The following is a 16,864-nucleotide window of genomic DNA, read 5'->3' as shown; positions in this document are numbered from 1 at the left end:
GGATGTTGAAGAAAATGATGCACTTGTCCATGGCTTTCGAGACAAAATGGCTCAGGACTGTTATTCGTCCCGTCAAGCTCTGAACATCTTTGTGCTTCCGTGGAAAAGGCATACCGATCAGTGTTTTTATCTTGTCCGGGTTGGCCTTTATCCCCCGGGAGCTTACTATGAAGCCCAGGAACTTCCAGGATGCCACACCAAAGGTGCACTTTTTGGGGTTCAGCTTCATCTCATACTTCTGAATGATGACAAATGCTTCTGCCAGATCATTAGCGTGTCCTCCAGAGGTCTTGGACTTGACTAGCATGTCATCTATGTAGACCTCCATATTCCTTCCCAGCTAGGCTTGGAACATTTTGTTGACGAGCCTTTGATACGTGGCTCCGGGGTTCTTAAGCCCGAAGGGCATGACAATGTAGCAGTACACCCTCTTGTCTGTCTGGAAGCTGATGTGTTTCTGGTCTGCTACATGCATTGAGATTTGGTTATAGCCAGAATAAGCATCCATGAAGCTCAATATCTCATACCCGGACGTTGCATCTACCATTTGGTCGATCCGGGGTAGAGGGAAACAGTCTTTGGGGCAGGACTTGTTGAGGTCCGTGAAGTCGATGCAAGTTCTCCATGTCCCATTCGACTTGGGCACCAGCACCGGATTAGCCAGCCAGACGGGATACAAGGCTTCCCGAATGAAGTTGATCGAAGATAACTTCTCAATTTCCAACTTGAAGGCCTCTGCCCTCTCCGCCCCCAGAGGTCTCCGTTTCTGCCGGACCAGAGTCGTGCCCTCGTCGATGTTCAGGGCGTGACATATGATGTTACGGTCGATCCCGGTCATATTCGAGTGTGACCAGGCCAGGACATCCTAGTTTTCTTTTACTCGGGCGATGATGGCAGCCTAGACCTCCGCATACAGGTTCTTCCCAACTTGGATTACTTTGGTCGGGTCGATGTCGCTGATGCACAACTCTTCAATTTCCTCCATGGGCTCTAGTGCGCGGTCCGCCCCTATCCGCGGATCTAGTTCATCTTCGTCCCGGACCATCCTCCGTGCCGAGGGAGGAGGCGGTATTGGATCAATATTTTCCTCCTCAAGAGGTTCTTCACGGACCATATAAATTGGTCGGGCGGATATGTGGTAACACTTTCGGCCACTCTTCTGGTCTCCCCAGACTGTTCCTACCCCTCCGTTGTCATAGGGGAACTTCATACAAAGGTGGCAGATGGAGGTGATGGCACTGAAGTCGACCAGTGCGGACCGACCAAAGATGATGTTGTAAGCGGTGGGGTGATCCACCACTACGAACGTACAAAATTTGAACGAGCCTTGAATCTCATTCCCCAACGTTACAGACAACTTGATCTTCCCCATCAGAAGTATTGAATCTCCATTGAACCCGTAGATCTGCATTGGGCATGAGGCCAAATTTGCCTCAGTCAAGCCAATTGCAATGAAGGCTGGCTTGAACAATACATTGACGGAAATTCCTTCATCCACCAACACTTGAGACACCATTTTGTGGCGATTTGAGCATTGATGACCGAAGGATCATGATGCTGGAAGTGGACATTCTGGGCATCTTCTTCCGTGAAGGTGATGGGCAAATTCATAAACTTTGGGCGTTGAGTCGGGGTCTGGACCAAGGCGCATATCTCGTGGTCATGGTCGAGCTCACTGAGATACCGCTTTTGATCGTTCTGGGATGGTCCCCCCAAGTGTGGCCCTTCCGAAATGGTGGCCATGTGACCATCTATCCGCGGGGGCGCGGTTTCGAAGGGGAAAGGCATCCCGGGTCCTAGTGTCTGCACGATTGGGGCCCCTTGAGGGGCCTATGCTCCCGGTCCTGTTGCGTACCCTCCCTGGGGAGGTCGGTATGATCCAGGTGCACCCGGGATCATAGGCTGCCAAGAGCTGCTGGCAGTCCTGAAACTCCCACAGGCATCCTGACCCACTGGTGGAGATGCCCCAGCTTGATCAAATTCTCAATTTCGTCTTTCAACTAACGACACTCCTCGGTCGAGTGACCCACGTCTTTGTGATATGCACATCTTTCGCTTGTGTCCCTTGAGTTCTTTCCCCCTTTGAACATGGGGGTGGGTTTCCGGTAATGAACCGTTCTCTCCGTGGGCAGGTATATGTTTTCTTTGGTGTCCACTAAGTTGGTGTACTCTGAGTATTGGGGCTCGTAGCCCCTCTTGCTCTTTTTAGAGGGTTCGGATCGGTTCTGTCATTTACCATATCTCTTCCCCCGGAAGGGGTTTACGCTTGCCTCCGTTCCCGCCATTAGAGACAGCTGGGCCTCGCTAGGGGCAGCACTATACCTGACCAGTGCCATCCCATATCCAGAAAATGGGGCGGATTAGGCCGGCGCGTATCCTGAGGAAGCGGGACCGTAGACCGTCGGGACTGCGAAGGTCATTCTGGGAGTACCCGTCGACCCTGGCAGCGCCAGGGGTGTTGGATAGTGAGGGGCCGGATATTGCATCCCGTACCTGGGAAAGGTATGGGCACTCACCTGGGGGTCCGAATGCCTGGATTTGGGGCTCCTCCCAGTTGATAAAGCCTTGTGCTCTGCTTATGAATTCTTCGAGGGTGGCCGCCGTACTGCGCTGCATGTCATCCCAGAGAGGGGACCTGGCTCGGATCCTGGACTGGAGGACCACCAGGCGCTGCCCATCATCCACCTTGGTATTTTAGGCTTCTTCCATGAAGCACTGGATGTAGGCCTTCTGAGTCTCCGTGGAGAGCTGTTTAATGTTGGCGAGGGCGCTGATATGCATGGCTATCCTCATGCGGCCACAAATTTCTTGCGGAACGACGACTATAGTCCGGACCAAGATTGGATAGATCTCAGCTTGAGCCTCTTCCACCATTCTTCCGCGGGTCCGTCTAGAGTGATTGAAAAACACAGGCATTTGCGGTTGTCACAGACGTGGGCTACGGTCATCAAACGATTGTAGCGGGACAAGTGGTCGTTGGGTCTGTGTTCTCGGTGTAAGCAGGCAGATTCGACATTTTGAAACCCTTTGGGAGCACCACATCTAGGATGTGTTTGGCGCATGGTTCTTTTTCCTCCTCTTCAGAATCAGAACCTCCTCCCTCTTGTTTCCAAACTAGACGGTCCGTGACTTTCTTTGATGCGGCCAGCTGTTCCATGAACTATCTGGCCATTCCGTTGTCCAGAAGGACCCTTTCGTTCCTCCTATCGTTGAGGTTATTCCTTAGATTTCCCCCTCGGGGGCAGATCTTCTCCTTGCGAGCCCGCTCATTTAAGGCATTTAGACCATCACGCAGGTCTATCTGGGACATGTCGTCCCCTGAACTAACGGCTTCCGGCTCGTCAGCACGCGGGTGCCCTTGGTGATCTTTATTCACGGAGGCGCTGGGGTGGAAATGTTGCTCCCGTCCGGTCTGTCTAAGGACAGCCCGGGGCTTGGTACAATGCGAGCGTATCCCTTGCGGATCGATCGGATGATCCCGTCCTAGGACGGGATGCATATTCTCTTTCCCAGGGAGCGACCTTGGGTTGGCCCTAGTTTTTGGGACGGGATGAGTTTTCCTCTGGGGGTTTGCTTTTCCCACAGGGTCAACTACTTTGGCTTTCCCTTTTTCTTGAGCCGGATTAAATGGGTCGACTTTGGGATCTTGTCCCGGAAGAGGGATCGACCTCGTATTCTCGGGCACGCCGGTCCTAACTGGTGGGGCCGGCGGCCATGTTCCTGGAGGAGGAACAGTTGGAGGGTTGGTCGCCAATCCTTGGGCAACAATGAAGGCCTAAAGGGCCAGGAGGGACTCTTGCATCTGTCGAGTGGCTTCTTTCTGTTTAGCTATCCTGGCCTCTTGATCCAGGACTTATTGTCTCAATTTAACCACCTCTGGGTCCTCCTGGTCGGGATCCATTTCTTCTTCAGGGATCACAGGATCCTCAGCTTCGTGATCATGGTATCCCCCTTCATTTTCCTCGTCTTCCTCATAGTAACCCTCCTCGTAGTCCGCCCCGTCCTCAAACTTCTAGGAATCGTCAGGCTGGGGCATTTGATATGGCGGACCCTCAGGTTGGTTTTGAGGCAGAGGTTGATTGGGCAATGGCTCCCCATTGCCTTGCTGTTCTTGGTGAGCAGGATTGAATGTAGTATGTCTCGTGTTCACCATTGTTGCAGATATTATATATCCTTTTTTAAAAAACAAAAAAAAACTTTCTTCGGCTCTCAATGAAAGCACCGAAATGTTTACCGAGTTTTTCGGAAACTAGAATTATGAAAGATTTAGAGAGCTAAGAGAAAAGATTCAAAGATAATCACACTAGGGATTTTACTTGGTTGGGGCATTAAGGAGCCGTAGTCCACAAGTCTGTTGTATTAGAGCTTAAGGAGCTTTAGTAATGAAGTTTTCTCTGAGTTTGAGCAGAGTGTATGCTTACAAGAGAAAAATCGGATCCTTTCTACAGTGCATAACTGACCTTATTTATAGGCAGTTCGATGCACTGGATTTGGGCCAGACTAACCTGGGCCCAATACGGATGTAATTAGGAGTTGCTCACTAACAGAGGCTTAATACAAAGGGTTTTATTACATTAAATACGCTATTCGGGGCCCATTGGGCCGGTTTGGACTTATGCCACCTTTCCGGCTGTCCACAGTACAATTCCTCAGACTGATCCGCGTTGGCTGCCAAGGGGATCCTGGGGACAGGATCTGTCAGAGTAGTGGTGGTACCATTCTGAGTAACGACGCACATTCCGTATGCAACCTTTTATGCAGGTCAATTAAGGAGACCAAAATCTGTGTTTCTTGGGATGACGTCAGTGTCGGGGACAACTAAGTGGCCCAATTCGGATGCTTGATCCAGGTTCATTTACGAACACCCTAGTCCGGTCATCCTGACCTTGGTTCATTTACCAGAGCTTGAGTCCATTCGCTATCATCCTGGTCCATCTTTAGACTTGGAAACATCTGCATTACTCTCATCCCAGACAACGCTTTACACTAGGTCCGGGAAGACAAGCGTGCCCAAGTCATGGCTCCGGCTCCTTCGGCAGTGGGACGTCCCATGGATGATGTTGGAGTTGCTGATATTTGGGCTGTCAGGATTCCTTCCTCCCCTGTCCGTTCGGCTGAGTCTGGGTCTCGCATCCCTTTAGAGCGGCTCATGGCCTAATATACCGTGACACGTGTTCTGGGAGGAAACAGGGATAACACTTACAAAATATTAAAATTCAAAATAATTCAAAAATTCAAAAAAAATATTTTTTCTTTTTAATTCTTAAAAGATTAATTAAATAAAATTTTCATTTATTAAAAAAACTAAAAATGATATGTTTTATTTTTTACAAAATTTAAACTAATCTAATTTAAACTTTATTAATTTCATCATTATTAAGAATAAATAATTTAATTTTGCCAAACAACAAAAATTAGATGAGTTTCAGTTTATTTTTTCAATATTTAAAAATTTTATTTAATTAATCATTTTGAAAAAGATTTTTTTTTTATTTTTGAATTATTTTGAATTTTAATATTTTATAAAAAATATATATTTTTTAATATTTTATAAAAAAAAATATATTTTTTAATTTTAAATTATATACATTACGATGACGTGATAATGATAAACCAGCAATCTATTAGTCACATATCATAAAACTTATAAGAAATCTTATTTTATAATACTCTCAATAGTTTGAGTGTAATTTTTAATGACTAAAAAAAAAATGTCATAATAATATATTTGTCATAAATAACCTAAAAATAATGAGAAAATATATTTTAAAAATAAAAATAGTATTTCACATTATAATTTTCAAAATTAAAATATATATTTTTAATAAAATAATTTTAATTTTGAGAAGTATTTTTAAAAAAATAAAATAAAAAACAATCCAATGTTATAATCACGATGGATTAGTCTTAAATCCGAATGATTTGCAGAAGTGATATATAATCCAAAGAAAAATACACTAAAAAGAAAGAAAAAGGGAGAGAGTGAGAGAGGGAAGAAACCCATCGATCAGAGGTTCTTGAGAGGTCTGGTTTTAGGGTTTTGAGAAATTCGGGTGCCCGAGTTGGTACATACGAGTCGACCCGGCCATGTACAGTGGTTCCAGCGATGGCGAAGGCCATGAGGCGGTGCATAGGAAGATCCCCCCAGCTTCTTCCATGCCTTGGGTCAGGAACCTCCGAAGATTTATCGGAAATGGACAGGGTCTCGGATCTGAGGCTCTAATGGGTACTTACAAGTCTCTAATTCTGTTTAAGTTTTCTCGTTCAAAATTTCATTTTTGGTGGTTGTAGTAATATTGATTAACTTGCATTGGTGTGCTTTGTGTTGAAATCTGTTTGGTTGCTGAGATAATTGTACTGAAAGATCCTTTCTTTAAATTTTATGATTTTTATGAAGTATGTGGGAAGTGGTTTCCTAACGAAATGAGATGAGAATGTATAGTTAAGTGAGCTTCGTTAGATTCTTAATTGAGTTCAAGAAGTTCGTCTTTATCTAATTTATAAGCTGTAGTATCGAACCATTTCTTTCAATTTCAAGTATGACTAATCTTAACCTTATGATTTTAGTTAGTGGTGAAGGAGATCACTTGTCCAATTTTATTGTGCAATTTACAGTTCTCCTAACGTAGAGCTTCCTCAATAGTTTGAAATTTAAAAACTAAGAAATTTATAAGTTGGTTTTTGAATTTGTATAATTTGGTCGACATTTGTTGGTTGGACATGAGATTTGGATTATTCTTTAAGTAAGATACATATATCATATATGCAAAGCGAGCCCATTACTACAATTAAGTGTGAGAGCATCATAACCGGGCTTCTAGTTTCCATGTTGTGATTTGTTACAGTTATTTCTTCTATGGAATTGATTTCGAGTGAGATTATTGCATGCATAGGGATGAATTTTTGTATGCGTTGTGATGTTTGGATGCTGTCGACACGTTCGTGTGACTATAATTTTTCTTGTGGTGTACAATTTATCTTAATTTTTCTTTTTGTGTATTTTTTTTTTCTTTGTAGAGCTTGAAACAAAGAAAATCTTGCTTGATATTTTCAAAGAGAAGCAACAAAAAAGTGCTGAAGCTGGCACAATTCCGAGTTTCTATAAGAAGGCATGTGTTATAACTTTATAGTTGCAAGCTGAACTTGAATTTCTAAATTATTAAGATACGACCATGAGTTACATATGATACAATTGCTTTCACGCTTTAAACAATTTTGTATATTTTAACATTATTGATAGTTTATTTTCTTATTGTCTGTCATTATGTCCTCCATATATTTTCCTTTTTCCTGAATTTTTGTTTTATTTTGTTTCAGAAACCTGAAGAAGGATCCATCAGTAACAGGGTCCAAAGGCTGGCAAAATATCGGTTTTTAAAGGTAATGTATGGGTCATTTCCTTCTTGAAGTCTATATTGTTGAGTGTTTATCTGCTAAATCATTTTAGCTGATACCTTTCTTTTGACATTCTTCCCCTTATTGTTGCAGAAGCAATCAGATCTTTTGCTAAATGCTGATGATCTGGATGCAATGTGGACTTGCTTAAGAGAAAATTGTGTGGTTGATGATGCAACTGGGGCTGAAAAGGTTAGTAGTATATTTTTTTTTCATATCTTAATGTGTCTCTCTGCTATGCTATGACACTAAGCCAATGGGATTTCAGAGGTTAAGCTGGTATGACAAATGTTAAGTCCTGTTATGGTTTTTAAAGACACGACTCATTCTATAAGCATACTTATTTATAGATCTAATGTCAGTAAATTTATGATTAATTTATAAATTTCAGATTTCGAGTTTTTCTTTTATTCAAAATTTCCAGATCTGCTTTTCAATGTCAGATGTTTTATATTACTATTCTTTTCATTTCTGTCTCACTTTAAAATAGGCATACTGCAGTGATTCTAATATGGCCCTTCCTTCTCATGTTCTAGATGAATTATGAAGATTTTTGCCATATTGCCTCTGTATGTACTGAACAAATAGGCCCCAAATGTCGGCGTTTTTTCAGCCCTTCAAATTTTATGAAGTTTGAGAAAGATGAACAAGGAAGAATTGCAATTCTGCCCTTTTACCTTTATGTGATGCGAACGGTAGGCCTCTAAAAAGAACACTAATGTATCTAAGTTTTGCTTCTTTTTTTTTTTTGATAAAGAGTTAGTATTTGTGATACTTATTTTTCTTTTTTACTTTCATTCAAAATCTGCCATCAGGATTGCTACTTACTACTTACTGTTATTTGCTATTTAGGTTTCACTTACACAGGCCAGAATTGATATGAGTGAGCTCGACGCAGATTCTGATGGATTTCTTCTGCCGCTTGTATAAACTTTTTAGAATAATTATTTTTTCAGCTTGTTAATCTTCACTGTTTATGCTATAATCAATACTATTTTTTTGTCCCGTTATCAGGAGATGGAGGGCTATATACAGGGTCTTATACCTAATCTAGCACAACTACGAGATATGCCTTCTGGCTTTTATCAGATTTATTGTCACATAGCAGCACACAAGTTCTTTTTCTTTTGTGACCCTCATAGACGAGGTTGGTTGTTGCTCAACTTATTTTAGACTGTTCATAAATGCCCATTTTTTGTATGTTCTTTGGATAATGTGTAAATTCTTTTTGTTAAATGTGTCTATATTTTCCCGTCTTGAAAAACTGAAGCATTTGCTTGTCCTTCAATTTTTTTTTTTTGCAGTAATGAATATTTCATTAAAAAGCTTGTCCTTTAATTTTTATTGGTTTATGATTGTATTAGATTTTTATTAAGAGCTTCCACCTGGGCCTTTTGTGTATGTGCTTTTTTTTCTGTTGCTCCTCTCACATCTTAAGTTTCTTTGTGAATTTACCTATTCTAGGGCTGCAGGATTTTAAAGATGGGTTATTGTTTCATTCGGTGTTGACTTTGATTGGTTATTTACAATTTACTTTGTCTATACAGGAAAAGCCTGTATAAAGAAGGTGTTGTTAAGTAACTGTCTCCAGGAACTAATGGAGCTGCACCAGGTAAATGGTGCTTGTAACTGAGCAAGTAGCAGCCTTTTATGGTACATTCAACTGAACTGTTTTTCCCTGTTGTTCTGATGCCTTATAATTGTAGGAGAGTGAAGAAGAAGTCACTGATACTGAACAAGCTGAAAACTGGTTCTCTTTGACATCTGCTCAGCGAATCTTTGGTGGGTACACTTCACATATAGTTTCAATGCACTTTTTTTGTTCCCCTTTCCACAACCATTCCCATTTCATCTTATTGACATATTTTTTATATGTTTAGTAATGCCTTTCAAGTTAGATGTTTTGGTTTTACTCTCAAGTAGCTTTATTCAGTTATCATTGAGTTTGTATGGAACTATGAATAGCGCCTCATCCTTATCTTTCTGCAGACATGTTTATTGCCCTTGATAAAGATGGGAGCCAAACATTGAGCAAGCAGGAGCTTCGAGAATATGCAGACGGAACACTGACGGAAATTTTCATTGAGAGAGGTTTTCAGCTAACTTTTTAGTACTTCTATTGATGAACTTAGGAAGCCTCTTTGTCTCATTTGACCATTCCAATACACTTTTTTTGGCATATTAGTTCTAGCATGTTTGTTAATACTTAAACTGTTAAATATGCTTGCAATTAGTGTTTGATGAACATGTTCGTCGTGGCAAAAGTGGTGGGGGAAATACAAGGGAGATGGACTTCGAAAGCTTTCTGGACTTTGTCCTCGCATTGGAGAATAAGGACACACCAGAAGGGTTAACGTATTTGTTCAGATGTCTTGATCTGCAGGGAAGAGGTTACCTGACAACGGTTGATATTCACACTCTATTCAGGTAAATCCGCATTGCATTTAAATTTAAGAGTAGGGCTGGTTATTGGGTACTCTAGTTCATACTCGTCATTTTATTGGTTGGTGAAACTAATCTTTCAAAGGTTATTTTTGAAAACGATCTTCTGAGTGATTAAATAGAATTAAAACCATACTTGGAAGCAAAGAAGGGGAGCATCCAAAAGTTGAGATGTTACCTGATACAACCTTCCTAAAGAGAATGTCTGCATCTTTCCTACTTGTAGTGCTTGAGCAAGATCTTAAAGTCTCAATTATGCAGGAACACAAAAATTATTCATACACCTTGGAAGTATTTAATTATTATCTTGATCAAATCCCAGAATTATGGATTGCAGCCAAAATCAACCTTCTTGCTATAAATAAATATATATATAGGGTACATAGATAAATTGCAACATTATTTATTACACGACTGTGTATAATGTACTGATAGGAGATCTCTCATAAATTTTCATAAAATTCCGAATAATTTATGATGTCGAAATCAGGATTCAATCAGCTAGTTGCACGCGTGCTTATTTCAAAATTTATACACAAGTATAGTAGGCTATTAGAATCATGATTTCTGTTTTTTAAATTATTTAGAATTTTTTGAAAATTTGTGGGAGGTCACTTGTAACTGAATTATACACCGTCATGTAACAAAAATAGGATTGCAACTTATTAATGTACCGAAAATACTAAAAGTACCTAATGAAAAACAATGAATACCTAATAATTTTACATATATTCCATATATTTATATCATAAATCTCTTGTGCTGAAAGCTTTTACTCTGCCTTGTGAAACAGAGACGTGCATCAGAAATGGATTGAGGGTGGTAACTACGAGTTATGCATTGAGGATGTAAGAGATGAAATATGGGATATGGTGAAGTCAGCTGATCCACTGAAGATAACATTGGCAGATTTATTATCTTGCAAACAGGGTGGGACAGTGGCCAGCATGCTTATAGATGTGCGTGGTTTTTGGGCACATGACAACAGAGAAACTCTTCTTCAAGAGGAGGAAGAGCCAGAAGAGGAGTGATGATGATCAGCACATCACTATCATGTTTAATCTCCATACTGAAGCTAACATCACTGATCGTGGGACTGCAATTCAAGTGAAGAATCTCATTGTTAACTGCCATTTTCATTGAATTTGTGTGTGTTGTTGATGTGGCTTGTAATATAGGACAACGTTTTTGGACAATAATTTTTTACTTAATATATAATTAATTAGTTACGTTCAGCAAGTGAATGTACTTCTGACTGAATTCGAAGATTTCAAAGAAATTTTACGAAGAAGCCGGCCATTTTTGTGTATGCTTATACGTGAATGTTATAGGAAAACGACAAGACACCCAAAAAATGAACCGAGAATGAGTAATATAAAAACTAATTTCGCGTTTAACAAAACATGTCGAGCTCCTCTTTTAAGGAGGAAATCATCCACTGTACGAATTTCCAGTTTGAAATTTCAATAAAAACAGCTCATGCTGATGTATTTCTATTTAGTGATGTTCGTGGATGTGCATTGCAATGAGAAGTTTATTCACCCCTTTTGGAGGCTTTGGCCCTTGGGAATACATTTTGTTTTTTTTTTTAATTCATTACATGTATACATTGTAGCACAACATATAATAACCTTTAATTTTATTTACAATTCTCAATCAGCACAACCCACCAGAACACCTATGAGGAAGGAAGGAGTGACGGACTTCATCACCAGGATTCTGCCAAAACATTTTTGGTTTTATATATAATGTACGTTTTTGGTAAACCCAACTACTGTGTATATTCAATCATATCATCGTATGTTTCAATTATAAATAAACTCTCTACAAAACACCTGAAGAAAATAGATATTTTTTAGTAAGAGATGATTCCTAAATATTTGATAAATGAGTTATAGCCAAAAAAATTCACACTAGAATTAAGCAACATCAGAATGCGCCTCCTAGATTATCCCCATTGATGTTAGTAAAATGCTTAGTATGATCTCTACTCTTCAAACCAATGTAATCAAAGTATTTCTTACTATTTTTTTCTTCTTCCCCGCTACAACTATGAGCCTATCATGACATGCAAACCTTTAGTATTTCAATTTGAGGCAATAAAAAAAACTCCGACAAAACGAACTGATGCCACAAAGCACACAATTAGATTCAATAACTGTGTATTTAGAGGTCATTGATATAAGCATACCTAAGCCCTTGCAACAAAATTGTGCTCAATGATGAAACTATCAAGGCCAATAAGTTTATAGCCATTAGTTACCTTAATTCACGCCAAAACATGTCAGTTTTATCGAGCAGGAATTACCGCAATTCATCCAAAAAATTGTCTCCCATATCAAGCTGTCTTGTAGAAAAATGAATCATCTTTTCAAGGACCGCAATGTAAAGTGAGGAGGCCACATGAACAATCCCAGATAGATCTGGGTCTCTAAGGATTGCTTGTAGCTCTCTTCTTATCCACGGTTTTATTCTTTCTTTTACACCATTAATCAATGATATATTTTGTGATTTTATAGGCTATCTCAAGATTAATTGTATATAGAAAAAAAAATATTAAATATTGAATATTTATATCTATTAAGTGAATTTAAAATCTCTTTGTGCAAAATCTGTTATATTATTTTATAATATAATGTAATATTATATTATATTATAATATAATGTTTTAGATTAAATAAATGTGACAAAGAGTGTCACATATTGTAACATATAATAGAGAGTTACAATATTTAGATATATGAGATATATCCAAATAATGTAACATATTTGGTGTTACAAATTTGTAACTTCCAAATATTACCCTTTATTGTGTAAATTTGTTGTTACACAATATTGAGATGAATTTCATAAAGCCATATGTGATATGGTTGTTAGAGATATGATTTTAATCCCAATAATGTGTTTTGGGAGTTACAAAATCATTTGGGAGGGTTTGGAACCATTTGGAAAAACAGCACATTTTTTGTGCTGAAATTGGTCGGTGGCTGCAACCACTGAATGTTGGTGGCTGCGACCTGTGGGACAGAGACTAGTGGCCGCGGCCACTAATGTCTCTGACCGCGGCCACAGGCCAAAAACTAACCAATTTTTCAGTTTTTTCAATCTTTGTTGAACGGCTAAAAAAATTCAAATAACTCACAAATCTCTTTTTTAATTCTATATTAATCCAATTAAACATTGGTAACAGCCATGGGGGTTGATGGAATTTGAAATTCAAATGGTGTCTCTAAACTCTATAAATAGGAGCCTATAACTCACTTATAAGACACAACATTTCTATCCATTAGAGCACTTGGCTAGAAACATCTTGAGGCTTGATAATTCCAGAAAGCATTTGCTATAATCTGTGAGAGATCCCTTAGTGCTTGAGTTAGGGGGAAATAAGCTTTTGGACAAAGGTTTCAAACCTTGTTCAAGTTGGTGATCCCCAACACTCTTCATTTTGGTTGTGTGAGTGAGAGTTTATTGTTTTTATTCTTGTTCTTATTTTCTTCCATTTGCTTTTCTACTATTTCTTCTTGTTCTATTTACTTGTACCTTTTGTTTAAGAGTTGTAATCTTTTTATTTCCTTTTGTTCAAACACTTATAGTTTATTTGTATCTTTTGTAATAGAGTTGTATTTTCTATTTCTATCATCTTACATCTCCCTCTCCTTTATTTGTAATTTTCAGTTATAGAGTTGTAACTCTTTTTAAATCAATCATTCATTATTTGTAATATATTGCATAGAGTTGTAATATTATTATCAATTTCCATTGAGGCAAATACATATTTTCCTAATATTCAAAAGCTTATCCTTTTTTGTTTCAATGGAAGGGGAGACAATCAAGATCATGAACCAAGACCTAGTGAGGTTGGATAGGTTTGATGGGTCCAATTTCACTAGGTGGCAAGACAAGGTGAGATTTCTTTTAACCACCCTCAAAATCGCCTACATCCTTGAGTCATCCTTGGCACCTCTAGCCGAGCCATCCGACAAAGACACTCCCGAGGAGGTGGAGAAAAGAAGGAAGAGGGAGGAGGACAATCTCCTTTGTAGGGGTCATATCCTCAACGCCTTATCCGATAGGCTCTATGACCTCTACACCGAGACCAAATTGGCCAAGGAGATATGGGATGCACTTGAGAAAAAGTTTAAGGCGGAAGAGGAAGGTACCAAAATTTTTTTGATATCTCAATACTTCGATTTCAAATTTTTTGGTGATAAACCTATTCTTCCTCAAATTCATGAATTGCAAATAATTGTTAACAAATTGAAAGTGTTAAAGATTGAGCTTCCCGATGCCTTTCAAGTTGGTGTTATAGTGGCTAAATTGCCACCAACTTGGAAGAGCTATAGGAAAAGAATCCTTCATAAAAATGAGGATTATTCTTTAGAGGAGATCCAAAAGCATATTCGAATCGAAGAGGAATCGATATGTAGAGATAAACTTGTGGAGGGGTCTAATGCAGAGACTTCCAAAGCAAATGCGGGGTCACAACCAAAACATTCCAAAAACAAAGGGAAAAAGGGTAATGAGAAACCTTTGGGTCCAAAAACCAACCCAAACAAGTTTAAGGGCGAGAAAGGCCCTTGCTTTGTGTGTGGGAAAAATGGTCACTATGCTAGAGAGTGTAGGCATAGAAAAGACCAACAAGGACCTAAGGTGAACGCAACTCAAGAGGAAAACATAGTTGCTACCCTTAGTGAGGTGAATGCGGTCCAAGGCAAGGTGAAAGGATGGTGGTATGATACATGTGCCACCATCTATGTCACCTATGAAAAATCATTGTTCAAGACCTTTGAAGAGTCAAAGGGCAACCATGAGATACAAATGGGCAATGAGGGCAAATCCAAAGTACTTGGCAAAGGTACTATTGAAGTCTACCTCACCTCCGGCAAGAAAGTTACATTAGTAAATGTACTTTATGTTCCTGAAATGAGTAGAAACTTAGTAAGTGGTGATTTGCTTGGCAAGCCCGGCATTAAAACCGTTTTTGAGTCCGATAAACTTATACTTACCAAATCAAATGTATTCTTGGGAAAATGGTACTCTTGTGAGGGAATGGTTAAATTGTGCACCAATGATGTAACTTTCAATGTTATCAATAAAAATGCTAATTCCGCCTATATTATTGAGTATGATTCTTTATTTTTGTGGCATCTTAGACTATCGTATATAGGTTTTTCTACCATGAAAAGAGTAGTAAAATGTGGTATGATTGCATGCAATATTAAAAACTATGGTAAATGTAAAACATGTGTTAAGGCAAAAATGATTAAGAAACAATTTCCTAGTGTAGAAAGATCATCTAATTTACTAGATTTAATCCATAGTGATCTTTGTGAATCAATTGGTGTTTTAACTAGAGGTGGTAAAAGGTATTTTCTTACTTTTATAGATAATTTTAGTAGATATACCTATGTGTTCCTTTTAAAGCATAAAGATGAAACTTTTGATGCTTTTAAATTGTATAAATTAGAAGTTGAAAATCAACTAAATAAAAATACTAAGGTGCTAAGAAGTGATAGAGGATGAGAGTACTTCTCTAATGAATTCAATATATTTTGTGAAGAAAATGGTATAATTCATGAGTGCACTGCACCTTATACACCACAACACAATGGTGTTGCCGAAAGGAAAAATAGGACTTATCTAGAGATGATAAATTCTATGTTGGTGTTTTCTAAGTTGAACTTCAACTTATGGGGTGAAGCGCTTTTAACCGCTTGTAACATTCTTAATCGAATACCGATGAAGAAAGATGAGATATCTCCATTTGAGTTATGGAAAGGAAGAAAACCCAACATAGCGTACTTCAAAGTGTGGGGGTGTCTTGCATATTGCAAGAAAAATGAACCTAATAGAACAAAGTTAGGTTCAAGAGCCATAAAGTGTGCTTTTGTTGGTTATGCCAACAATAGTAAAGCTTATAGGCTATTAGACTTAGAGTCTAATGTTGTAATTGAATCTAGAGAAGTTGATTTTTTTGAGAATATGTTATGTGACAACAATTCTTAAGCTTCAACATCTCTAAAGGAGAATTTATTATATGAGAACAATTCTCAAGCTTCTACATCCAAAGTTGATTCTCGAGAGGAGAATTTTCAAAAGGATGTAAAGCAACCATTTGAACCAAGAAGAAGTCAAAGGCTTAAAAATCATAAAAGTCTAGTAGTGGATGTGATAGATTCTCAACAAATATCATTCTACATGGTAGAAGGAAATAGAGAGGAAGTCATTAGGAAAATTCCTATTGTACTTCTCGTTGAGGATGATCCTAAGACTTATAGAGAAGCTATGCAATCGAGAGATAGTGCATTTTCGAAAGAAGCCATCAATGATGAGATGGATTCCATTCTTTCCAATAACACTTGGAAATTGGTAGACCTCCCACCAGGGTCTAAGCCAATTGGGTGTAAGTGGGTATTTAAGAGAAAATACCACACTGACGGCACTATCCAAACCTTTAAAGCCAGATTAGTAGCTAAAGGATTTAGGCTAAAAGAGGGTATCGATTATTTCGATACCTATGCGCCTGTTGCAAGAACAACTTCTATAAGAATTTTGTTCGCTTTAGCTTCTATACACAACTTGTATGTTCATCAAATGGATGTCAAAATGGCATTCCTTAATGGTGACCTCAATGAGGAGGTCTATATGGAACAACCCGAAGGGTTTGTCCTACCAAAATATGAACATAAAGTTTGTAGACTTGTAAAATCCTTATATGGATTGAAACAAGCTCCTAAGCAATGGCATGAGAAATTTGATCAAGCCATCATGTCTAATGGGTTTAGACATAACAATGGAGATAAGTGTTTGTATTCCAAAACTTGTAAGGGATATGTGATCATTGTTTGCTTATATGTGGATGACATGCTTATTCTAAGTAATAACATGAAAGGGATAGATGAAACGAAGAGGTTTCTATCATCAACCTTCAAGATGAAAGATCTTGGAGAAGTTGATACCATACTCGGTATCAAAGTAAAGAAACACAGTGGGGGTTTTGCGTTAGGGCAAGCCCACTATGTTGAGA

At 38.8% G+C, this 16,864-nt stretch overlaps 1 protein-coding gene and 1 non-coding gene across 2 annotated transcripts; both read left to right on the top strand.

Moving 5' to 3' along the window:
- Positions 1 to 5,941: 5,941 nt before the first annotated feature.
- LOC133819372 (probable serine/threonine-protein phosphatase 2A regulatory subunit B'' subunit TON2) lies at positions 5,942 to 11,128 on the top strand. Its single transcript, XM_062252599.1, has 12 exons — positions 5,942 to 6,226; positions 7,018 to 7,109; positions 7,318 to 7,380; positions 7,489 to 7,587; positions 7,932 to 8,090; positions 8,248 to 8,319; positions 8,410 to 8,542; positions 8,943 to 9,007; positions 9,102 to 9,177; positions 9,385 to 9,486; positions 9,630 to 9,822; positions 10,631 to 11,128. Exons 1-12 carry the CDS (start codon positions 6,088 to 6,090, stop codon positions 10,866 to 10,868), a joined length of 1,431 nt encoding a protein of 476 aa, XP_062108583.1. The 5' UTR covers positions 5,942 to 6,087; the 3' UTR covers positions 10,869 to 11,128.
- Positions 9,988 to 10,106, top strand: LOC133820373 (small nucleolar RNA snoR104). Its single transcript, XR_009886787.1, has one exon. It is a non-coding gene; the product is annotated as a small nucleolar RNA snoR104 (small nucleolar RNA).
- Positions 11,129 to 16,864: the final 5,736 nt, after the last annotated feature.

This window comes from Humulus lupulus, chromosome 2, assembly GCF_963169125.1.
Source record: "Humulus lupulus chromosome 2, drHumLupu1.1, whole genome shotgun sequence".
NCBI lineage: Eukaryota > Viridiplantae > Streptophyta > Magnoliopsida > Rosales > Cannabaceae > Humulus > Humulus lupulus.
Note: the sequence above shows the minus strand (reverse complement) of the source record. Positions and strands in the feature narration are given on the sequence as shown.